This window comes from Trachemys scripta, chromosome 20, assembly GCF_013100865.1.
Source record: "Trachemys scripta elegans isolate TJP31775 chromosome 20, CAS_Tse_1.0, whole genome shotgun sequence".
NCBI lineage: Eukaryota > Metazoa > Chordata > Testudines > Emydidae > Trachemys > Trachemys scripta.
In genome coordinates, this window is record NC_048317.1 from 18974447 (window position 1) to 19000561 (window position 26115).

A 26115-nucleotide genomic window follows, 5' to 3' on the forward strand; every position below is an offset into this window, starting at 1 on the left:
GCCAGTGGGGCACTACACACCGATGCTGCGGTGCTGGGTGCCAAGTTGGGCCTTTGCTCTGGGGCCGGAGTAAGCGCCGACTCCATCAGGAGCACTAAGTCTGTTTTCACGCTCTCTCTTAGTCCTAGGTTTAAAGGACTTGCAGATTCGACACATCACTTATGTGCTCTTCACCGAGGCACCCAAGACAGCTACTATGCAGATCGCTCATGGGCATGGGCCGTTTGCAGCAATTGCAGGGCTTAAAGCCTGGGGTCCGGGGCATGCCCCATCCCACAGCTAAGTCCCTGACAGGACTAATAAAACTAACTATTGCTAAGGGCTAACTAACTCAATTACTAACTATGTACACTAACTTTACAAGAACTCTAGTTTGTATGAATGAAGTCTAAGCAACACTAGTAAGAGCAGCAAACGTTCCGTGAAACATCATTGGCAGCAAGAAGGAACTGAGGATAGGGGGAGCCAGTAGTGTTCCTTATACGCCATGCGGGTTCCACTCCAGAGGGTGCCAGAGCCGCTCTGCTACAGATACTGCTGAGGGAAAAACTTCCGGCACCGGTGCATGTGGCGAGCACACACACACCTAATGTGAAATGGACATGAGCAAGCACTCGAAAAAGAATCTGATATTGTGATAAATGTATCAAAGATGTAAACATTGTGCTAGGTCAGTTAATACATTTAGCAAAGAGGATCCTAACTATTTGTCATTCTTTCACAGAAATTGCTATCCTTGCCCTGATCCTAATCTAAAAATAGAATTCCTGAATTAATTTATGTACATCTGACCATTTTAGTTTACACAATTTTTTAAGATTTGTCAGATTAAGTGTGGCCTAGAGAACGAACAATTCAAAACCCATCTAAAGTCCTACAAGGTCTCTGACATTTTGAAAAATGGTTATGGTTTTGATAAAGTCACTCCATAAACAAGTCCTAGAAAAGAACAGCTGGCACTCTCATATACCATGGAGGCATTCAAACACTGTTGCAAAGAGTGGCATAAATACCTAGCACAGACAGGTAGATAATACAATCAATTATCTAGGATTCTTATGTTTTCTAGCAGCAAAGAGTCCTGTGGCACCTTATAGACTAACAGACTGATATACAAAACAGTGTGAGTAGTACCTGGGGGACAGCACTGCTGCCAAAGATGCCTTTGAGAATTGCAAGGCAGCGCCCAACAATGACATCATCACTGATGTTTTCCATGATCCCAGCTGCTTCTCCTGCTACTAAGGCCAAGAGAATTGGAGCTAAGGAGGAGGAGGAAGAACAATGCATCAAGGTGCTGGTAGATTTTTTTTAAATTATGAGTAAAGTACTTTAACTTAAACTTAGAAAAATGTGTAACAGAATGTAAATTTTCCAGACAAACCAAACTCAACAAAATTACAAAATGGCCTTAAGTCACCAAGAGCCAGGTAAACCACCACAGTGCAAATACTTCACTTTGAAACAAGTGAGATAAGATTACATTATAATTAAAATGGACATTTTGTTAGTTTCCTAGCTGGGACAATCCGAATGACTGGAATGTTAAAAATCACTGTTTATAACCTGCTTAGGAAGGATTAAGTTGGTAAAAGAGATGGAGGTGGCCCTCATTAAGGACACCATCGCTTTTTTAAAATGGGGAATCATGGGCTGTGTCTAGTGGGGCTCCACAGGGACTGGTACAACATTTTTATGAATAATCTGGAATTAAAGATGAAATAATTGATGACACAGACTGGCAAACAATGAAGAAGACCGGGCTGTCATACAGAGTGATCTGGATTGCTTGGTAAAGGGAAGTTACTTACCCTTTTGTAACAGGAGTTCTTTGAGATGTGTGTTCCCTACCTGTATTCCACTGTGGATACATGTGTACTCCATGCATTTGAGACTAGAGAATCCTAGCAAGTAGTGTCTGTTAGTCTGCATCTGTGCCCCTGCTTGCTTCAGTAAGTGCTGAGGGCATAATGGGGAATGAAGACCAATAACTCTCCAGTTCTTCCTCTTACTGTGAATCAGAGAAGATCTGAAGCAAAAGGGAAGGATGGCAGGTAGTGGAATACAGACAGGGACCAAGAACTCCCGTTACAAAGGGTAAGTAACTTTCCTTTCCTCCTTTTCAAGTGCTGGTCCCTCCGTGTATTCCACTGTGGGTGACTGACAAGCAGTACTCAGAGGAGGGTGCATGTATATAGGTGGTATGGCCGCTTGTAGAACTGCTGTCCCAAAGGATGAGTCAGCAGAGGAGGCTTGGACCAAAATGTGATGTCTCCTGCATGGATGGAACCATATTGCTGCCTTGAAAACATCAAGCAGAGATACTTCTTGAAATGCTGCTACTGAGGCTGCCTAAGTTCTTGTGGAGTGAGTTAACTCCCTATGTGGTGTAGGAAGGTGTACTAACTGATACAATAAGTTACAGCCAGAGATCCACTTGGAGACCCTCTGGTAGGAAATAGCTTGTCCTCATTCTGCTTTGGCAAGAAACAGCCTAGGTGACTTTCTGGTCTGTCTCATTCTCCATCGGTAAAATGCCAAAGTTCATCTCACATTGAGGGAGCAGTCTTTTCTCAATGCTGGACATATGGGGCTTTAGAAAGAACATAGGTAAGTAGTGTAAAGTATCAGAGGGGCAGCCGTGTTTGTCGCTTTTTACAAATCCAGACTAAGAGTCCTGTGGCACCTTATAGACTAACAGACATATTGGAGCATAAGCTTTCGTGGGTGAATACTCTTGCATCTGACGAATTGAGTATTCACCCACGAAAGCTTATGCTCCAATAAGTCTGTTAGTCTATAAGGTGCCACAGGACTCTGTCGCTTTTTATAGGTAAGTGGATAGTCTAGTTTATGTGGAATTCCAAAGCTTCTTCTGTGGATGATAATTTTGGATGCAGTCATAATGAGACCTGGTCTTTATGAAATACAAGAGGGTCTCCAATTAGGGCTCCCAGTTCACCTATCCCTCTGACTGAGATGATGGCAACAAGGAAAGCAACCTTCATAGACAGGTGAAGCATCAAACAGGTAGCCAGGGGTTTAAATACTAACTTAAGGTCCAACTGAGGGGTTGTCTTATTACTGATGGGAAAGTTCTAATTCAGCCCTTTAAGAACTGAGAGTTGAACCTGTATTGAGCTAAGGGAAAGACCTGTCATCTTGAGGGTAAGGAGGTAATCCACAAGAACTGACAACCAACCAAATACAAAGCATGAGGTGAAGAGCTTCTGGGCTGAGATGTCTGCCCTCGCCTTTCTCTTGAATCAAGGGATGAATGCTGATGGACGGCTTGCCTGACATATGCAGGAGACCTGGGAACCAGAACTGCCTGGGCCATTTGGGCACAAGAATAGCTCATGCTCTGTCCTGTTGAATGTTCTGCAGTACTCGAGAAAGCAGGAGGATAGACGGAAAGGCATAGTTCAAACTGTCTGTCCAAGGGACTAGGAGAGCGTTACCTCTAAAAAGTGGTCCCGAGCTTCCCTGGAACAGTATGTGCTGCATTTCCTGTTTGCCTGCAATGAGAACAGGTCCTGAGGAAGGGTTCCCCACTGAGAGAAAATGCTGTTCACCACTGAGCTGTATAACTTCCACTCATAGTCAGTGGCAAAGTGCTAGCTGAGTCTGTCTGCCAGCAAAATCTGGGCTCCTGGGAGGTATGGTTCTGATAGGGTGAAGTGGTTTCTCTATATACCAGTTCCATAAACTGACTGCTTCTATACACAAGGGAATGGATCTCGCTCCTCCCTGGTTTTTAAAGTAGATTACAGTTATCATTGTCTGATTGATGAGATTAGATTAATGGCATGCTTGTCAGACTGCTCTGAATTCCAGGAGATTTACGTGCATCCTGGTTTCCAAGGGCATCCAAGTGTGACCATCTGCTGTGTGACCATCCATGTGAGTTGGCTCCATCAAAAGAGGCACCTGTGATTACTGCCCTGTTGGGTGTGAGGGACAGGAAATGAATGCCCATGCACACTTGTGCACGAGCTTTCCACCAGCTCAGAGACACTCTTACCTTGATGGGGATTGTCACTAAAGTATTCATGCTATATTTGCTTGGGACATATACTGTGTGCAGCCAACCCTGTTGGCAGCGGCTGTAGAGTCTAGCGAATGGCATTATGTAAGTACATGATGTCATGTGAACCAAGAGAGAAAGGCAAATCTAGACCGATGTCCATGGGTTGTTCATAATCTGATTTATCAGCCTGCTTCTGGCTTAGAATCTGTCCGTAGAGAGAGAGAAGCCTTTGCCCTGAGTGAGTCTAAGGTTGCTCTTATGAAATCTATAGTCTAGGTTTGAGCCAAAAGACTTTTCCACGTTCACAGAGATTCCCAAGGATGGTGGGAGACAAAGCAGAGACACCTTTCTGTGGGAAGGGTGAATATCAACATGAAAGCATGCATCTTTCATATCGAGAACTGTGAACCATGTCTTTCTAGTGCTGGTATTATTGATGCCAAGGTAACCATGTGAAATTTTATCTTAATCACTAAAGATACAGACTTGGGTACCACTGGTCCTGAGGAGGGGGGGTCTCCATTTGAATGGATGAAACTGGTAGGAGGAGACTCCTGAGCTCATTTAGGCTGATCTACCTCAGTGGGGGGGGGAGGGGGAGGAAAGAGAGATTGTTCCACTGGTACACATCTGACAATCTTGATGATGAGAGTCCAGTTCCATTGGCAGTAGAATCGGTATCTATGTTGGGAAGCCACAACTAGTGGATGGAATCAGAGATGAACTTCTACCTGGTGAAGGGTGTACCTGACAATAGGAGAGATTGTAGATCCAGGAAGATGGCGATATCCTCAGGAGTGGTGTGGGATATTGAAACCTTAGAAGGCTGTAGCTTGTTGCCTCATGTTGCCAGAGTCAGTGTAAAGGGACTCTTGGTAATCAGTGGTTCCTTACATGGCCGACACTATCACCCATGAAGGAGCCTCCGACCATGTGGTCATCTTCGGTAGTGATGGTTCATGATCTTTCGCTCCCTGTGCTCAGTTGGCAGCATAATCGATGATGATGCAGGAAGCAATACTGAAGAAGCCGTGCTCTTATGCGCCTTCTGATCACGGCTACGAGGCTTAGGAAGACCTAAATCCTTGTGTCCTGGGTGCAAGGACTCACCTTACCTGGGTGGAGTTACTTAAGGATCCCTTCTCTTAAATATAGGAGGGAATCTATTTTCACGCCTATGAGAGCGTCTTTTACTCGTGAGAAGGCCCGGCCAAAGGGTCCTTCGCTCTAGTCATTCCCATTCCTGAGTCAGACATCAAGCTAGGAGGTGCTCTCCTCTGTCTCAGGTCAATATTCAGAGGACCTGGCCTGGATCTGACTGGGGCCTCATGGCATGTTCCATTAGGTGCTTCCAAAGGTGGAGTTCTTGTGCCTGATATGTTCAGCTGGGAAAGGAGCAGCCAGTACTGCACTTAGCAGAGATATGAGCTTCTCTGAGGTAGCAGAGGCACACTAGTGGTCATCACTGGCCGAAAAGGAGTAGGGGCAGGAGAAGCAATTCTTAAAGCCTGGGCATAATCTAAGTCCCGCACTGGGGAATGAATGCTGATGAGCGGCCAGGATGTACGTGGGAGGCTTGGGAACTAGAACTGCTTGGGCCATTTGAGCAGGGTGAAATGACTCATGTTCTGTCCTGATGAATCTTCTGCAGTACTTGAGGAAGGGTGGGGATTCTTACTAACTACTATCTCAAATTCAGCAGTAAGGAGGAACTGAAGAAGCATCAGTCTGTTTCACCCCTTATGCCCTTGGCACAGACCACAAGGAGAGCAGGGATGCTGGCATAGACCTACAGACAGTACTTGCTAGAATTTTCTGGTCTCAGGCGCATTGAGATTATGAATACACACAGGGACCAGCACTCAAAGAAGAACCTGAACTCTATTTCCAGCTCTGCCACTGACCTGTTTGACTTTTGGCAAGTCACTACTTCTCTCTGCCTTAGTTTGTCCATCTTTAAAATGGAGGTATTGATACTTTCTTCTAAAATCTACTGATGAAAAGCACTATAAGCTTTATTATGATCATCATCAAATGGCTTTTTCTAGTTCTGTTACTGTGAAAAAGAAAATGACACAATAAAACTGAACACCCAATACATTTACCTTTGTAGAGATTCCAGAATAGAAAAAGTTCTCCTCTGCTGGCAGTAGTGCTGCCAACATGACCGAACAAATTGACACTTGGATCCCAGAAGACACGGTCAAAACATAATACCACCTAGAAATGAGAGGGCTCAAGAGTTAAGAGGATCCAAAACTGAACATAAGCATTCTCTGTACAGCTTTTAATGAGGGGAAATCTCAGGCTATTCTTAAAATTCAGTGAATACAAAGCCACTTATCTATATATTGCCTTTCCATACAAAAGCATCCCATGGTAGTTTACAACCTGATTAAAAAGCTATGGCAGAGAGTTCATAATACCCACTAGGTAACAGTACATACCACCACACAATAGTTTAGAACAAGATGTGAGGAAGAGCTCCTTAACTGAAAATGTAGGGAGAATTTGGTAGTTAAATTCTTTTTATTTAAAAGTGTGAACTCTTGCAGAAAGTGCCATGGGATCTTTAATAGCCACAATAGGTTGTAAGCCTCATTTGCATGTTTCTCAATAAAATGTCATCTAACTATGCTGGGGCATTGGTTCAGTAGAATCATAGAATATCAGGGTTGGAAGGGACCTCAGGAGGTCATCTAGTCCAACCCGCTGCTCAAAGCAGGACCAATCCCCAGACAGATTTTTGCCCCATCCCTAAATGGCCCCCTCAAGGACTGAACTCACAACCCTGGGTTTAGCAGGCCAATGATCAAACCACTGAGCTATCCCTCCCCCCTTACTGAATATAAACGCCCAACATTACTACCCAAGTTACCATACCAGCTATGGTCTTGCTTATACGTTCTTGTAGGCACTCTTAAGGATCCGGATATCTAGCACATTAATCATAGTCTGTGAAACATTCAAATTAGGAAGGTTGCTTGGAACTAGAGAGTCATCTGGTTTAGCGGTGTAGGTACACTATAGAATCAGTCTAACTTCCATCTACAGTTACACATATAAACCCGTTCTCTGTTGTAAGACAAACTGCGTGAAAATTCAAAGACAAGCAAGCAGGTGGGATGAGGAGTGTGGATCTGTAGAGGAGACAAATGGTTAGATTACTGGACTTTTTATTTAAAATCCATTTTAAGAAAAAAATAATGGAATTATAATTAGCTAGTAAGGAAGGCCCCATAAAATAACTGTGGAGGAAGAAGAGCAGGAAAGGAAAATAGTTAGACAACTTGAGCACACTCAAAAATCTGGTCTCCCACTGACGAGTTTTCAAAACTCATCAAGATACAGGGATATACTAAAGATTGGAGTAAATTAGTAGTTAATACTTCTCTTACGAAAAGGAAATGTGTGATGCTTGCTATCACAGTCCTTGAATTCTTATTTACATTCCTAGTAAAATAGAACGAATAGTTACTTACCTTACAATAACTGCGGTTTGAGATGTGTTGTCTGCAGCTTCAACTTTCGATGCACGTGTTCCTCATGTGCATCAATACTGGATTCTTTTTTAAAAGCAATCCATTTGTGGCTGCACCTGTCCCTTGGCTTCCCTCTCGTTCCTCAAAGCCAACTTCAACCACCACCTCAGGTCCTTTGCCAATAAAGAATCCTACAGTAGCAGAACTCCAAATCAGTGGGGAAGGAGAGCAAGCCATGGACTCCTTGTGGATAACACATCTGACAAGACTATAGTTACTGTAAGATAGGTAAGCATTCTCTCCAAGTGATTGTCCATAGAGTCCATTCTTGGTGATTAACAAACAGTTGCCTAATTGCTTGGAGATGGGTAAGAGGCGTGCTACTTGAAGAGTGACTGCAGGACAGCCCTATCAAAATTATCCTCCAATCTGGAAGCTTGCACAAGGGAACAACAAGTGGCAAGTCTGTGGACTTAACTCCACACTGCTGGTCTACATACATTTCTGCATGTTCTAAGGAATATAAAATGTTATCCAGATAGCAGAGGCTGCCCGAGCCTTAGTGAATAAAGTCTAATAAGACCAGAGGAATTTTTTCTAGGTAACTCCTGCTTCAATGGTGCCTCATGAGAAGGGTCCCAGAAAAGGGGTTAGAACCACTTGAAACCAGATGAGATATCCCTGGCTTATAACCTTGAGAACCAACCAGTCATCCTAGCCCAGGCATCTTATAAGTAAGATAAGTGGTTGAAATGGTCAAGTCAGGCCTTCAGTGCAGACATCAAATTTGTTGCCTGTTTGACACCCCAGGCAGTGAAGTGGCTGGGGAAGCAGGAGAGGATTGGTTCCAGAAATCTCTCTCTTCCTTGGGAGGCTTTGAATATCTTTGCTGAGAGTAGTATTTGGTGAGGTATTTGGCTCTGTGGCTTCAGTGCTAGGTCACTTGCGAATCTTTAAATGTATAGAGCATTTCCTCCATACTACTGTTGAATAGCTCATTGCTCTCAAAACTGGAGGTCCCCAATGGGCACCTGAGACTCCCTCAAAATCCCAGAGTCATGACTCTATCTCCCCTTGTAAGTACTCTCACACTTCTTATCACACTGTCTGTACTCGGCTAGCTTGATTATCACTTCAAAAGTTTTTTTTCTCTTAATTAATTGGCCTCTCAGAGTTGGTAAGACAACTCCCACCTGTTTATGCTCTCTGTATGTGTGTATATATATCTCCTCATTATATGTTCCATTCTATATGCATCCGAAGACGTGGGCTGTAGTCCACGAAAGCTTATGCTCTAATAAATTTGTTAGTCTCTAAGGTGCCACAAGTACTCCTGTTCTTCTTTTTGCGGATACAGACTAACACGGCTGTTACTCTGATTTGTGGATATCACCAGTTTCCCTGGAGTCTCAGTCTGGAGGATGTTGAGAAGATTATGCTGCTTCTCCTGGATGAGCTCCAGTGGGATTTATAGATTCATAGATTCCAAGGCAAGAAGGCACTATTGTGATCATTTAGTCTGGTCTCCTGTATAATAGGGATATCCAGCATTTCCAGTATTGTCTTCATGAGGTCTTGGAAGTCCATTGAAGTTGCAGTGAGCCTCATCGAGAGAAGAATATAAAATGGGAGGTGGTCCTGCATGTTTCTGTTCGGGGGAGTGATCATTTTCACCTTCCATTAGTTGGGGCTTAATCAAGCAAGAAGTTTAGGAAGGTTGTATCTGCCCCCTAGTGAAGGAGATCTGGCCCTTGAGATTGTGGAGGATGCAGGCTTTTTCCTGAATATGGATTCCCACTCCAAGAAGGTAATGGTTGATAGGGGTAGTGAAGAGGAGGGCACATGGGCAGGTATCAGCCAGGCTGTTCCCTGTGCAAACTAGAAGACTTTATGGCATTCCTAAGGGATTAATTCCTGGACTCCCTTCCAGACTTCCAGTGCACTAACCATGGAGATGATGGGGCATGCACGGGGGAGGACTACATTCCTCTGAGGATGAGGAGGAGTAAGGGAAGTTGTGGTCATATCAGGAGTACATTGTCTAGGTAAGTAGACTGGGGCAAGGACAGTAACTTGAGGATTTGGCGAAAACCTCTCTTAGGGCTTGCCTACATGGGGGGCGGGGGAGGCATTATGATGATTAACTTCACAGTGTCTCTTGCTGGTCTGCCCTTTGCTTTTTTGAATAAGGCCATTCGGAGGTAGTGTATCAGCAGCAGCAGTCAGGACAGCCGACAGGGGATACAGAGGGGATTACTATCCAGATCGCCCCCAGATGTCCCTGATGAAGTGGGTATTCACCCATGAAAGCTTATGCTCGAATACATTTGTTAGTCTATAAGGTGCCACAAGACTCTGTTACTTTTGGCTAGGTAGGTTGCCTTGGTGGAGGGTTTTCTGCTACCCATCAGGACCTGCTAAACTTGTACTGGGCATGCTTGCTCTTCTGCATTTAGCCATGCAGCAGCCATACCGTCAGGTGCAGGATTGCGAGGTTAAGGTACAGCAGTCGGCCCTGGTTCTGGGAGAATAAGTCCGGCCAGAGTGATAGTTCTGTAGGTTCCACTACCGAGTGCGCCAACAGCTTCCCAAACCAGGGCTGGCAGGATTACCTTCGTCTTGTCCCACTTGATCTTCACAAGGATTCTGAACCAGCAGTACTGGTGGGAAGGCATACGGTAGTGCCCCTGACCACGGGAGTAAGAATGCATTGGAAAGGGAGCCTCTGTTGAGCCCATGAATTGAGTAGAAGTTGTGGCACTTCCTGTTCTGTCTAGACACGAACAGGTCCACCTGGGGAATTCCCCGACCTCTGGAAGATCTCACTGTGAGAGGTCACTTTACCCGGAAGTGGCCAGCGTGACGAGAAGGTCCTGGTGAGGTAATCTGCTAGCATATTCCTGGTCCCTGGGAGGTGCAAGGCCACCAGATGAATGGCATGCTGCACACAGAAGCCCCATAACCAGAGAGCCTCTTGGCAAAGGGCTGATGAGCGAGCTCTGCCTTACTTGTTGATATAGAACATTGCTGAGGTATTGTCTGTTTAGGATTTGAACCACCTTGCCCATCAGGTGGAGGAGGAATGCATGACAGGCCAAGAGTATCGCCTTGAGCTCCCTGATGTTTATGTGTAGAGAGCTATCCTCCTGCGACCAGCGACCTTGCGTGCAGAGGCGAGCTCCCCAAACCAGGTCTGAAGCATCGGAGACCAAAATCACCGAAGGGAACTCCTTCCAATACCGAGCTGGGGTCCATCCAGGGACAACCGGTACCATGATCACCCGAGCTAGTGTATGTTGGGAAGGTAGACCAACACCAGACATGCCTATAGGGGTCTGAGATGGAGCTGCACATGCTGGACCAATACGTATAAGTTGCCATATTGCCCAACAGCTTGAGGCACACGTGGGCAGTCATGAGAGGGTGGTTTCATGTGGGAGATCAAGCTTGACATGGTCTGGGAATGGGCCTCTGTCAGAAAGGCTCTGGCCTGTGTAGAGTTGAGGATCAATCCTATGAACTCTATCTGCTAACTCTGTCAGAGTTGATTTCTGCTAGTTTATAAGCAGGCCCAGATCCTGACAGGTGGAGTGCACCAGATCGAGGCTTCTTTGCACCTAGGCCTGTTACCTTCCCTGGACGAGCCAGTCATCGAAATACAGGTAAATCTGTACTCCTTGACATCTCAGGTAAGCAGCCACTGTTACCATGCACTTTGTGAAAACCCATGGGGTGGATGAGAGGCCAAAGGGCAGCACTATAACTGGAAATGGTGTTGGCCCACCATAAAAGGGAGAAACCTTCTGTGTTCATGGAAAATGGAGATATGAAAAATAAGCATCCTTTAAGTTGAGGACAGCATACCAATCTCCTGGATCCAGGGAGAGGATGATGGAGGCCAGGGAGACCATGCGAAACTTCAACTTCTTGAGATATTCGTTGAGGCGATGCAGGTCTAGAATGGGTCTGAGGCCCAGTTTGGCCTTCGGGATTAGGAAACATCAGGAACAGAACCTTTTTCCCCCTCATGTCTTGAGGGACCTCCTCTACTGCCCCTAGCCATAGGAGGGTTTCCACTTCCTGAACAAGTAGTTCTTCATGAGAAGGGTCCCTGAAGAGGGATGGGGAAGGGGGTGGAGGAGGGATGGCGGAGAAGTGCCCAGTATAGCCCGATGCTATTGTGTTGAGCACCTAACAATCTGATGTCAATCAGGTCCACGCAGCCAGGAAGGGACACAACCTGTTCAAAAACAAACTGGGGGTGGGTGTGGGGGAGTGATTCTGAAGTTCGAGTGGGGCACTGTTCTCAAGCGCACCATCAAAATGCCTGCCGTGGTCCCCCTGGGTGTCATGCAGAACCAGAATGAGCAGGCGAGGAAGATGAAGCACGACAACTGTGTTTAAACCCTTTATCCCATTCCTTTCTCTTATTGGTGCCTTGTCGCAGTGGCCCCAAAGATCTGGGCGGTGGAGGTAGCCGGTACTGATTCCTAACGGTTTGTGGCGTGTAAAGGCCCAGTGAACGTAACTTAGCCCGAGAGTCCTTCAGACAGTGCAGCCTAGCATCAGTTTGCCCTGAGAAGAGAGCATTCCCTTTGAATGGGAGGTCCTGAACGGACAACTGCATCTCCTGGGAGAGCTCCAAGGATTGCAGCCACGAACTGCGCTTCATGACCACAGCAGAGGCTACAGCTCTGGCTGATGAGTCAGCCGCAATCCATGCCACCTGGAGAGAGCCTCTAGCCACTGCCTTGCCCTTCTCCAGAATGGATGCATACTGCAGACTGAGGTCCTGTGGAAGGGAGTCCTTGAACTTATAGAGGGAGTCCCACAAATTAAAATTGTATCTCCCCAACAGGGCCTGATGGTTTGACACCTGGAGCTGGATACTGGCTGTTGAGTAAACCTTTCTCCCCAAAAGGTCTAATTTCTTTGCGACTCTAACACTACTTATTAACTAAAATAAACTATGTACAAGAGAACAGTGAGTAATGAAGAAAAAAACACTATCACACTTGCAGATACAAGAGGAAAGGTGCTCTGACAACCGTCACAAGCAGTAAGAAGGAACTGACAAGGCATAAGGCCGGCGGCGCCTCGCATACCGGTACATGAGTGCGGGACTCCAGACGGTGCCAGAGCTGGCCCTACGGATACTGCTAAGGCAAAAAAATCTGATGACTCTGCACGTGGGCACGCGCACACCTACCATGGAATCAACATGAGCAAGCACGCGAAGAAGTGGGATCTCCAGCGTATGTTCCTCACTGTACCCCCACAGCCATGCTCCCAGATGCCATTCCCTCCCTGGGCCAAGTTCAGAGCAGTGAGAACAATTGCACTTGGGAGCCCAGCTTTTTCGAGCTAACACACCTGATAAGTTTGAACCCCTAAACACTAGAAGAGAGAAGAACAAGAAGAGGCAGAGTGACTTGGAGCCTCCTGCTCATTTGTTGTGTGCTGCCCTCCACAGAACTGTGTCCTTTTAAAGCAGTGTTTCAATTTTGTTTTAATTTATAGATTACAAAGCCAGAAGGTCCCTTTGGGAAAATCTAGACTGACCTACTGTATAACACAGGCCATAGAACTTCCCCTGAAGAAGAGGTTATTCACCTTGTACAGTAACTGCTTTTCTTCCTGTGAGTGCTCCACTTCAGGCGTGCATGTGCCTCTCATGCCTTGATCAGACATTTTCAGGTAGCAGCATCTGTTCGCCCCATATATGCAACCTAAGCATCTTCTGTCAGACACTGAGGTTTTATACAGGAGTGCGTGGGTAAACCACCCTCAGTTCCTTCTCTACCCCAACATCCCTTAGGAAACGCTCTAAAGTGGAGGGGAAGGAAGATGGGAGTGGAGCACCCATAAGGACACACATCTCAAAGAACCACAGATAGAGCACAAGGTAAGAAACCTCTTCTTCTTCTAGTAGCAACCTATGGGTGCTCCACCTCAGAGGACTTCCAAGCAGTATTCTGACAGAAGGAAGAGGGAGCTTCAGAACAAAGTCCAGAACTAAAGATAATACTGCAGAACAGAGTGTCGCATCGGATCTGGCAGCCTGGATAAGGGCATAAGTTGGGTAAAGATATTTATTGAAACACAGGAAGCGGCCCTACATATTTCAGAAATTGTTACATTCTTCAGTAATGCCGTAATATGTTGCCTGAGATCTGGCCAAATGTGCTATCACCGCATGCGGGGGTTGAGCACCTGCGGTCTCATAACAAGTGACAATTCAACCAGATATCCATTTTGACAGTCTCTAAGTAGAGATAGAGAATCCCCGGCCTCTATCTATGATGGAGATGAAGAGCCTAGGCGATCTTCAAAATTGCCTGGTCCTAGCTAAATAGAAGGCCAAAGATCTTCTAACAACCAGGGTATGGAAATAGGATTCCTGCTGAGAATTATGAGGTTTCAGAAGATATACTGGTAGATGGATGGATTGATTAAGGTGGAAATCCTACAGAACTTTCTTTAAGAATTTAGGATGTGGGTGTAAGGAGACTTTATTCTTGAAGAATACTATAAAGGGGGGGATGAGAGGTCTGCCATTAAGGCCCCAATTTATCCAACTCTACAAGAAGAAGTGAGGGCAACTAAGAAGGTATTGGAAATTATCTTGGCCTATGATGAAGTGTAGGTATTTCTTGTGTGATGGGTTTAATCGATATATGAAAATAGGCATCTTGTAGGTCAGGGCTGAAAACCAATCCCCTCCTCCAATAAGAGAATTATAGTTGCCAGAGTCACCATCCTGAACTTCTGAGGCTTCACGTGCTTTAAGTGTTTTAGATCTAAGATTGGCCTCCCTCCTTCTTTGGCACCAGGAAATACTTTGACCTCTTGCCTTGTTGGGGGAAGGGATCAGTTCTATTGCTTCTAGCTGCTGTCTCAACACAAGCTTGTGAGACAGATCCTGAAGAGGGATGGGGAAGGAGGTGGGGGTGAGAGGGCATGATGTAAAATGGATAGTATAGTCAGATGTTATGACCTCCATGACCCACTTTTCCATGGAGGTCAGTTTCCAAGCCTGCTGGATAACAGGAAGGCAATCCCTTAAAGGGGGGAGGTGGTCCAATGGGCATAAGTGTCACTCCAATATGACTTCAGAGGATGGCTGGTCAGTGTTGTCTGAAGAATCAGGCTCCTCTAAGGCATCTTAATATTTTTGCCCAAAAATTGAGGTACCCCAAATCACTAGGCCTAAATATTTAGAGAATAAACAGCACTGTGAGATTTTGTTCAGAATAGATCTTGCCAAATAATTACTAAATTAGCAGATTAAAGGAAAGCAGTTATTATATTTGAATTTTAGTAAGGTATTTAATTTAATGTTATCCTTTGAAAGACAGCTCTTAAAATTGATTTTCATAGTCTTGCATCCAACAATGTTGACTGATATTGGCTGGAAAGACAACAAAAGCATAGAAAAATAGTGAATTAGAGATTGGATGAAGGCAGTATTGAACACTAGATTATCTTCCATGATAGTCTAGAAGAGGAAGTCAACAATATAGTAATTAAATTCACAGCTGATATTAAACTGGGAGTAAATGCAAACACCAATGAGGACAAATAATGCAAAACGACCTAGAGAGAGGTTTGAAATATGGACAGAAAATTAAAAAATATGCAGCTTTGAAAAATGCAGATAAATACATTTAGGGAAAACGTATTTGAAACACACACACTCGAGGGAAGTAGTAAATTCTGACAGAGACCTGGGGCAGAGATATAGCAAAGTAAATATGTCTCTCCAATGGTACATAACAGGAAAAAAAAAAAAAACAAAAACAAAACAAAAAAAAAACAGGGCTATATGAGTGGGGCTGCAGGATAGGGATGTAAAACTCTCTCTGTGTACCGCTCTGGCATGACTGCCTCAAAAATTGCACAAAGTTCTGGACTCAACAAACATCTAGATTTAGGGAGATCAATTAGGTTGTAGAATAGAACCTGAGACATTTAAAACAAGACAGGGAGCAAGCATACAGTAGCGAACAATTCCACAATAGCAGAGAGGGCAAAAGACTCCTAATTAGAGCCTTGGCTACACTTGCGAGTTACAGCGCTGTAAAGCCGCTCCCAGCGCTGTAACTCACTCCCCGTCCACACTGGCAAGGCATTTGCAGCACTGTATCTCCATGGTTGCAGAGCTGCATGTACTCAGCACGTCCCCGAGAGAAATAGCGAGTATTATACTGCCACTACAGCGCTGCAGCACCAGTGTGGCCGCCCAATGAGCTGTGAATGGCCTCCAGAATTATTCGGCAGTATCCCACAATGCCTGTTCTAGCCACTCTGGTCATCAGTTCAAACTCTACCGCCCTGGCCTCAGGTAACTGACCATGTGACCCACTCTTTATATTCCCCGGGAATTTTAAAAATCCCCTTCCTGTTTTCTCAGCCCAGCGTGGTGTGGAGTGCTATCAGCGAATCTTTCCAGGTGACCATGCCTCCACGCGCCAAGCAAGCCCCAGCATGGAGCAATGGCGAGTTGCTGGACCTCATCAGTGTTTGGGGGGAGGAAGCTGTAGAGTCCCAGCTGCGCTCCAGCCGTAGGAATTACGATACCTTCGGGAAGGTATCAAAGGACATGATGGAAAGGGGCCATGACCGGGACGCCCTGCAGTGCAGGATTAAAGTGAAGGAGCTGCAAAGTGCCTACCAAAAAGCCCGCGACGCGAACGGCTGCTCGGGTGCTCCCCCGCAACCTGCCGATTCTACAAAGAGCTGGATGCGATACTTGGGGTTAACCCCACCTCCACTCCGAGCACCACCATGGACACTTCAGAGCCGGTGGGGAGGGGGAAAACAGGAGTGATGGTGGTGGGCCGGATGGAGACACCCCTGAATCCCTGTAGCCATGCAGCATAAGAGCTCTTCTCGAGCTAGGAGGAAAGTAGCCAGTCGCAGTGGCCGGTACTTGGTGGAGGACAAACAGAAGAGCAGGTTCCCGGTAAGCGTTTTTTTTTTTTCGGGAAGGAATTTTTTCAGTGCGGGCTCTTTGGGAGAGGAGGGTTAGGCATGCATGCCTAGATGTGGAATAGTGCATTGATGTGGTTTATCACATTGCGGTAATCGGCCTCGGTAATCTCCTAGAATGTCTCATCCAGAACGTGTGCAACGCGCTTGCGCAGGTTTATTGGGAGAGCCACCGTGGTCCTTGTCCCAGCCAGGCTAACGTGTTCGCGCCACTGTGCCGCGAGGTGCGGGGGGACCATTGGCTGCACACAGGCAAGCTGCATATGGGCCAGGGCGGAAGCTGCATTGCAGTAGAAGACCCTCCCTTGCTTCCCAGGTCACCCTCAGCAGCGAGATATCGTCCAGGATGAACTCCTGTGGAAAGTGTTGGGACAGTGTTCAGTGTAGCTGCCCCCTGAAGCTGTTGGCTCTCCCCAAGGCACAGAAACCCAGAGGACAGTATCAGGGGGTAGCCGTGTTAATCTGTATCTACAAAAACAACAAGGAGTCTGGTGGCACCTTAAAGACTAACAGATTTATTTGGGCATAAGCTTTCGTGAGTAAAAACCTCACTTCTTCGGCTGCATAGAGAGAAAGTTACAGATGCAGGCATTATATACTGACACATGGAGAGCAGGGAGTTACTTCGCAAGTGGAGAACCAGTGTTGACAGGGCCAATTCAATCAGGGTGGATGTAGTCCACTCCCAATAATAGATGAGGAGGTGTCAATTCCAGGAGAGGAAAAGCTGCTTCTGTAATGAGCCAGCCACTCCCAGTCCCTATTCAAGCCCAGATTAATGGTGTTGAATTTGCAAATGAATTTTAGTTCTGCTGTTTCTCTTTGAAGTCTGTTTCTGAAGTTTTTTTGTTCAATGATAGTGACTTTTAAAAGTAGGTGATTTCTGGGTACCCGTCTTGCTCTGTCAATCTGTTTCCTCACTTCCCCAGGTGGGTATTGTAGTTTTACGAATGCTTGATAAAGATCTTGTAGGTGTTTGTCTCTGTCCGAGGGGTTGGAGCAAATTCGGTTGTATCTTAGGGCTTGGCTGTAGACAATGCATTGTGTGATGTGTCTTGGATGAAAGCTGGAGGCATGTAGGTACGTATAGCGGTCAGTAGGTTTCCGGTATAGGGTGGTGTTTATGTGACCATCACTTATTTGTACTGTTATGTCCAGGAAGTGGATCTCTTGTGTGGACTGGTCCAGGCTGAGGTTGATGGTGGGGTGGAAATTGTTCAAGTCCAGGTGGAATTCTTCAAGGGCCTCCTTTCCATGGGTCCATATGACGAAGATGTCATCAATGTAGCGCAAGTAGAGGAGGGGCACTAGGGGACGAAAGCTGAGGAAGCGTTGTTCTAAGTCAGCCATAAAAATGTTGGCATACTGTGGGGCCATGCGGGTACCCATAGCAGTGCCACTGACTTGAAGGTATAAGTTGTCCCCAAATCTGAAGTGGTTGTGGGTGAGCACAAAGTCACAAAGCTCAGCCACCAGGCTTGCTGTGGCCTCATCAGGGATACTGTTCCTGAGAGCTTGTAGTCCATCCTCATGTGGAATATTGGTATAAAGTGCTTCTACATCCATGGTGGCCAGGATGGTGTTTTCAGGAAGAACACCAATGCATTGTAGTTTCCTCAGGAAGTCGGTGGTGTCTAGAAGATAGCTGGGAGTGCTGGTAGCATAGGGTCTGAGGAGAGAGTCCAAATAGCCAGATAATCCTGCTGTAAGATCCTGCCAATGCCTGAGATGATGGGGCGTCCAGGGTTTCCAGGTTTATGGATCTTGGGTAGTAGACAGAATACCCCTGGTTGGGGTTCTGGGGGTGTGTCCATGTAGATTTGTTCCCATACTGTAGCTGGGAATTTCTTGAGCAGATGGTGGTTTCTTTTGGTATTCCTCAGTGGGATCAGAGGATAGTGGCCTGTAGAATGTGGTCTTGGAGAGTTGCCTGGCAGCCAGAGGACAGTGCAGCCCTGAAACAATCAGTCCCCCTTACTCACCATTTTGAGGCTCCCGTGGGATGTGTGCGCTCTGTTTCGGACGGGAAAATTATGCAATTGTGTAGACCCTGTGTGTTTTCTACTCCTTAAGTGCGGGGGAAATCATTACTCTGTCTGGTATAAATAATGCTGCCTCTTTTAAATGTTGCATTTTGCCTATACAGCAGCATCAACCTTGAGACCTCAGCCGTCCCTCTTATTGCCTGCTCAGAGACTGCAAAGACTCAGGAAGAGACCGCGAAAAAGCAAAGAAGACATGCTGCAAGAAGGGATGCGGCAATCTATTAAAGAGAATGAGAAAGCACAGAACTGGAGGGAGAGAGAAAGCAGGATCCGCCAGGAAAACTCAGCGCACCGGCGGCAAAGCATGGAGCACCGGCAGCAAAGCACGGATCGGCTCATAAGCATCCTGGAGTGCCAAGCAGACGCTATCCAGGAGCTCATAGCCATGCAGAAAGAGGACCAGTACCGCAAACGCCACCCCCCACCGCCCTTGTCCCAAAACTCTTTCCATTGTGCCCCACTGTCACCTCCAACCCACTTTCCCCAACTTCCGTGTTCTTCACCCCACCCGCTGCCTCCAACACCAATATCTTCACCACCCAGCCCTGAAAACCACGACCCTTACCCTCTGCACTCAATCCCCATCACCATGCAGTAGAGCTATCCTGAAGTGCAGCATCAGCGGGGTAGCCATGTTAGTCTGAATCTGTAAAAAGCAACAGAGGGTCCTGTGGCACCTTTGAGACTAACAGAAGTATTGGGAGCATAAGCTTTCGTGGGTAAGAACCTCACTTCTTCAGATGCAAGTAATGGAAATCTCCAGAGGCAGGTATAAATCAGTATGGAGATAACCTCGTTATCTCCATACTGATTTATACCTGCCTCTGGAGAAGTGAGGTTCTTACCCACAAAAGCTTATGCTCCCAATACTTCTGTTAGTCTCAAAGGTGCCACAGGACCCTCTGTTGCTTTTTGAAGTGCAGCACTAACTGCACAGCACTCCAGACAGGACATACGCGAATCTGTGATTGTACCGTTCCCCACTCCACCCCCTTGTTTCTTTTCAATAAATGGATTTTTTGGCTTTGAAAACATTCTTTAATATTGCATAAAGTAAAAGACTCTTAGCCCAGGAAATAAACAGGCACTGCAAGTCTGCTTGTCTGCTTAGCAAACACTGATTCCTAAAGATTGGAACTACTGCACTTCACTCCTGTGCAGGGCACCAGATATCACTGCTGGTTTTCAGTCTCAAGGCTCCCTCAAGGCATCCCTAATCCTTGCAGCCTCGCGCTGGGCCGATGTAACAGCCCTGCTCTCTGGCTGTGCAAATTCAGCCTCCAGGTGTTGAACCTCGGAGGTCCATGCCTGAGTGAAGCTTTCATCCTTCCCTTCACAAATATTATGGAGGGCACAGCACGTGGATATAACCGCGGGGATGCTGTTTTAGGCCCAGTCCAGCTTCCCATACAGAGATCGCCAGCCGCCCTTTAAACAGCCAAAGGCACATTCCACAGTCATTCGGCACCGGCTCAGCCTGTAGTTGAACCATTCCTTGCTGCTGTCAAGGTTCCCTGTGTAGGGTTTCATGAGCCACGGCATTAACGGGTAAGCAGGATCTCCAAGGATCACAATGGGCATTTCGACTTCCTCTACCGTGATCTTCCGCTCTGGGAAAAAAGTCCCGGCCTGCATCTTCCTGAACAGCCAAGTGTTCCGAAAGATGCGTGCGTCATACACCTTTCCAGGCCAGCCTGTGTTAATGTCAATGAAACGCCCACGGTGATCCACAAGTGCCTGGAGAACCATAGAGAAATACCCCTTCCAATTAATGTACTCCGATCCTAGGTGGGGTGGTGCCAGAATAGGAATGTGCGTCTCATCTATCGCCCCTCCACAGTTAGGGAACCCCATTTGTGCAAAGCCATCCACTAAAGTGATTATATTGTGATATATAAACCACATTAGTATGTCAGCAATATAGATAACAAAAAAGATCCCCCAGGAGTAGAGAGTTAAAGAAACCCTTATGGGGGGCTGTGAACAGGTTTCAGGGAGTCTGCCAAGCAGGGCTGGCATTAGACTTGCTGGAGTCCAGGGTGCAAAGTCGAAGCCCCACCGTGTGGGCAGAAGCCCAGGGCCCCAAGCCCCACCACACAGGGCTGAAGCCGAAGCCTGACCAACTTAACTTCACGGGGCCCACTTTTATAAAGTGACATACTAATTGTGAAATATAATCCACTAAAGTGATTATATTGTGTTTTGACAAATATGCAGAATTTTAAAATGTGAGCATAATTTAATTTTTTGGTGCAGAATTTTCCCAGGAGTAATCTTCACTGCAATGAGATACAGAGACTTTCATCTTACCTCACCAGTTGAAACTCACTGTTAAGTGGCCTATGTAGAACATGCCAATTGAATATATGCTCCCAAATCAGTTAGGTACATTTGAAAAATCTCCACCTAAAAGAGGAGGTTATTTACTGTAACTGGAAGTTCTTCAAGATGTGTGGTCCCTATCTGTATTTCAAATGTGGGCGCACACGTGCACTACGTGCCTGAGTCTGGGTAGTTTCCTCCACACACAGTGTCCGTTGTCCAGCACATGCATAGTGTCTTTCCTTGTGCTTCCAACCGAGGGTACACCTCTACCTCGATATAACGTTGTCCTCGGGAGCCAAAAAATCTTACTGCGTTATAGGTGAAACCACGTTATATTGAACTTGCTTTAATCCACCGGAGTGCACAGCCCTCCCCCCCCCCGAGCACTGCTTTACCGCATTATATCCAAATTCGTGTTATATCGGGTCGTGTTATATCAAGGTAGCAGTGTATAAGGAGCAGTGTGCGTCAATGCCACTCTAGTTCCCCTCTTATTGCAATGTAACCAAGTCTGAAGCAGAGGGGAAGGAGAATGGGTAGTGGAATACAGATAGGAACCACACATCTCAAAGAACCTCCAGCTACAGTAAGTAACCTTTTCTTCTTTGAGTGATGGTTCCACATGGACACCTTGCAAGCAGTGATCAGTAGGACCGTACCAAATTCACGGTCCATTTTGGTCAATTTCATGGTCATAGGATTTAAAAAATTATAAATTTCTTGATTTCAGCTATTTAAATCTGAAATTTCCCGGTGTTGTAATTGTAAGGATCCTGATCCAAAAAGGTGGAGGGGGAGTGTTGCAAGGTTATTTTAAAGGGGGTTGTGGTACTGCTACCCTTACTTCTGCACTGCTGCTGGTGGTGGCGCTGCCTTCAGAGCTGGGCAGCTGGAGAGCAGTGGCTGCTGACAGGGAGCCCAGCTCTGAAGACAGAGCTGCCGCCAGCAGCAGTGCAGAAGTAAGAATGGCATGGTATGGTATTGCCATGCTTACTTCTGTGCTGCTGCTGTTGGGGTGCTGCCTTCAGGGCTGGGCACCAGGCCAACAGCCACCTCTCTCCAGCTGCCCAGATCGGAAGGCAGTGCAGAAGTAAGGGTGGCAATACCATGACTCCCCTGCAGCTTCCCTTTGGGTCAGGAACCCAAATTGAGAAATTCTGGTCTCCCAAGGGAAATCTATATAGGATAAAAACACACAAGACCAGATTTCACAGTCCGTGATAGGGCACTAGTTTCAGTGTAGTGGTGGGTGTGAAGAGGCTGATGGCAGAGCAATTTGCAAGATGGCCCATCCCACTGCTGCATCCATGGTATGGCTGCTTGGGCGTTGTGTGCTGTAAATGAGTGGACAATTCGCAAAATGTCCTGCAATGGTATGGCCAATAACACAACCATGGAAGCGGCCTGTGCCCAAGTAGAGTGAGCTGTGGGAGGACTGATATCTTGTAGCATTAAGTATGCAGCCTGAGATCCACTTAGAGATCCTTTGTGAGGATATGGCTTGGCTCCTTGATCTTTCTGCCATGGAACCAAAGTCTCAGACTTTTTAAAGGGCCTAGTTCTTTGTAGGCAGAATGCCAGGGTATGTCTGACGTCAAGGGAGTGTAGGTTGGAAGAGGCATGTGGTTTCAGAAAGAATACAGGTACGTGGATTGATTGGTTGAGATGGAATCCGAACACAACCTTGGGTAGGAATTTGGAGTGTAACCACAGTGAAACCTTCTCCTTGTGCAAAACTGTGTAGGGAGGGTCTGCCATCATGGCCGCTAGCTCAATGACTCCCCTGGCCAAAGTGATGGCTACTAGGAATGCAACTTTCATGGAAAGGTGGGTCATGTAAAGGTTGCCATAGGTTTCAAGGGTGAACCTGTGACAGCTGAGAGGACAAGGTTAAGATCCCACTGTGGCATGGGTTTGACAGCAGGTGGGGAACTCCTGACCAAGCCTTTCATAAAGCATGCCAATGTTGGGTATGTTAAGATAGTGTCTTCCTTCCCCCACTGGAGGGACACTAAGTGCTGCCAGGTGCACATGGAGGGAGCTATGATGTTTTCAGGGTGAGGAGATAATTGAGGACAACTGGGATGGTCACCATGTCAAGAGAAAGGTGATGGCAGTGCACCCACTCCAAGAAATGGCGTCACTTTGCCCAATAGCACATTCTGGTGGACTCTTTCCTGCTCTGGTTAAGGATCCATTGGACTGGAGCTGAACAAGCATGTTCTATGTTAGATGCCCATCCAAACACCAGGCCGTGAGGTGAAAGGAGTTCGGACTGGGATGCTTGAGTCTCCCTTTGGGCCTGTGTGAGAAGATCCAGGAATGACCAGAGCCTGACCAGTGTTCGGGTGGAGAGCTTCAGGAGGTCTGCGATTTGTAGATGTGTGGAAAGAATAGTAAATATGGCAGGCGACCAGCTTGGCTTAACAGTGAAATCCTTGCTGATCTTAAACAAAAAAGAAGCTTACAACAAGTGGAAGATTGGACAAATGACCAGGGACGAGTATAAAAATATTGCTCAGGCATGCAGGAGTGAAATCAGGAAGGCCAAATCACACTTGGAGTTGCAGCTAGCAAGAGATGTTAAGAGTAACAAGAAGGGTTTCTTCAGGTATGTTAGCAACAAGAAGAAAGTCAAGGAAAGTGTGGGCTTCTTACTGAATGAGGAAGCCAACCTAGTGACAGAGAATGTGGAAAAAGCTAATGTACTCAATGATTTTTTTGCCTCTGTCTTCACAAACAAGGTCAGCTCCCAGACTGCTGCACTGGGCAGCACAGCATGGGGAGGGGGTGACCAGCCCTCTGTGGAGAAAGAAGTGATTCAGGACTATTTAGAAAAGCTGGACAAGCACAAGTCCATGGGGCTGGATGTGCTGCATCCGAGGGTGCTAAAGGAGGTGGGGAATGTGAGTGCAGAGCCATTGGCCATTATCTTTGAAAACTCATGGTGATCGGGAGAGGTCCCAGATGACTGAAAAAAGGCTAATGTAGTGCCCAACTTTAAAAAAGGGAAGGAGGAGGATCCGGGGAACTACAGGCCCGTCAGCCTCACCTCAGTCCCTGGAAAAATCATGAAGCAGGTCCTCAAGGAATCAATTCTGAAGCACTTAGAGAAGAGGAAAGTGATCAGGAATAGTCAGCATGGATTCACCAAGGGCAAGTCATGCCTGACTAATCTAATTGCCTTCTATGACGAGAAGACTGGGTCTGTGGATGAGGGGAAAGCAGTGCATGTCTTATTCCTTGACTTTAGCAAAGCTTTTGATACGGTCTCCCACAGTATTCTTGTCAGCAAGTTAAAGAAGTATGGGCTGGATGAATGGACTATAAGGTGGTGTGGTAGTGCCCCACCCCCTGAGAAAAAGGCTGGAACAGGCCTTTGAGGTTATGCAGGCCGGCAGCCAATCAGAGGCCTGTTAGGAGCCAATCAGGGCCGAGTTAGGCCCTATATAAAGGCTGCCTAGCAGGAGGAAAGGCAGTCTCTCCCTGATTGCCAAGGGAGGAGGACTGGCTCCTGGGCTGAAAGATAGCACCTTGGACAGAGCAGAAGGAGCTGGGGAGCTCAGCCAAGGAAAACCCCAGGCTGCAGGCCTTGCTACAAAGGGCCAAGAGGGTGCACAGGGCCAAAGGGGAAGCAGCCCAGGGACAAAAGTCTGACAAGGGAGAGAAGGAGGGCAGGGAGGCTGCCGCTAGGGCGTCCCTGGGTCAGGACCCAGAGTCGTGGGTGGGCCTAGGTCCCCCCCTTCCCCCTTGTACTATACCTGGCTGAGGAGGAGCGTGGCCTGATACAGGCTGTGGCTGGCCCCTGTGACAAAGGGGCTAGATTTTGAGGCTGCAGCTGGCCACTAGAACAGGTGCAGACAGAGGACTGCTGATAACATCAGACCCCCGGAAGGGGGTGAGACCAGGGCAGTGTCCTGAAGAGGACGCCGCCGAGCAGGGAGCAATGCGGGTCCGGACACCAACAGGGGAGCAGACTATGGACGGGACACCACTGGCAGAGGATGCCCCACAGAGGAGAGAGTTAATTCCCAGACATGCCAGCGGGAGGCACTCACGCAGTGGTGAGTCCCAACCGCGTCACAGGTGGATAGAAAGCTGGCTAGATCATCGGGCTCAATGGATAGTGATCAATGGCTCCATGTCCAGTTGGCAGCCGGTATCAAGCGGAGTGCCCCAAGGGTCGGTCCTGGGGCTGGTTTTGTTCAATATCTTCATTAATGATCTGGAGAATGGCGTGGACTGCACCCTCAGCAAGTTTGCAGATGACACTAAACTGGGAGGAGTGGTAGATACGCTGGAGAGTAGGGATAGGATAGAGAGGGACCTAGACAAATTAGAGGATTGGGCCAACAGAAATCTGATGAGGTTCAATAAGGACAAGTGCAGAGTCCTGCATTTAGGACGGAAGAATCCCATGCACTGCTACAGACTAGGGACTGAATGGCTAGGCAGCAGTTCTGCAGAAAAGGACCTAGGGGTTACAGTGGACGAGAAGCTGGATATGAGTCAACAGTGTGCCCTTGTTGCCAAGAAAGCTAACAACATTTTGGGCTGTATAAGTAGAGACATTGCCAGCAGATCGAGAGACATAATCATTCCCCTCTATTCAACATTGGTGAGGCCTCATCTGGAGTAGTGTGTCCAGTTTTGGGCCCCACACTCCAAGAAGGATGTGGAAAAATTGGAAAGAGTCCAGCAGAGGGCAACAAAAATGATTAAAGGGGCTAGAGCATACGACTTATGAGGAGAGGCTGAGGGAACTGGGATTGTTTAGTTGCAGAAGAGAAGAATGAGGGGGGATTTGATAGCTGCTTTCAGCTACCTTAAAGGGGGTTCCAAAGAGGATGGATCTAGACTGTTCTCAATGGTAGCAGATGACAGAACAAGGAGTAATGGTCTCAAGTTGCAGTGGGGGAGGTTTAGGTTGAATGTTAAGAAAAACTTTTTCACTATGACAGTGGTGACACACTGGAATGGGTTACCTAGGGAGGTGGTGCAATCTCCTTCCTTAGAGATTTTTAATGTCAGGCTTGACAAAGCCCTGGCTGGGATGATTTAGTTGGGGATTGAGCAGGGGGTGCTCCTGAGGTCCCGTCCAATCCTGATATTCTATGATTTAGAACTGCTGGGGTCAGTAAGGTGCTATGAGAATGATTTTGGCCCCATCTCAGTGAACTTTCAGGAGAAAGTGAGGCAGGGTCCTACTCAGAGACTTGCTGTGTGAAAGGGGTCACCAATA

At 46.9% G+C, this 26115-nt stretch overlaps 1 protein-coding gene across 1 annotated transcript in view; it reads right to left on the reverse strand.

Annotated features, from left to right (window-relative positions):
* The window catches only part of KDM1A (lysine demethylase 1A), a 113588-nt gene that overhangs the window by 14441 nt on the left and 73032 nt on the right, over positions 1–26115 (reverse strand). The window contains exons 14-15 of the mRNA XM_034754260.1: positions 6136–6250; positions 1135–1262 (exon numbers count right to left, since the gene is read on the reverse strand). Of these exons, the coding sequence (XP_034610151.1) occupies positions 1135–1262; positions 6136–6250 (243 nt within the window). The remainder of the gene's footprint in view (positions 1–1134; positions 1263–6135; positions 6251–26115) is intronic.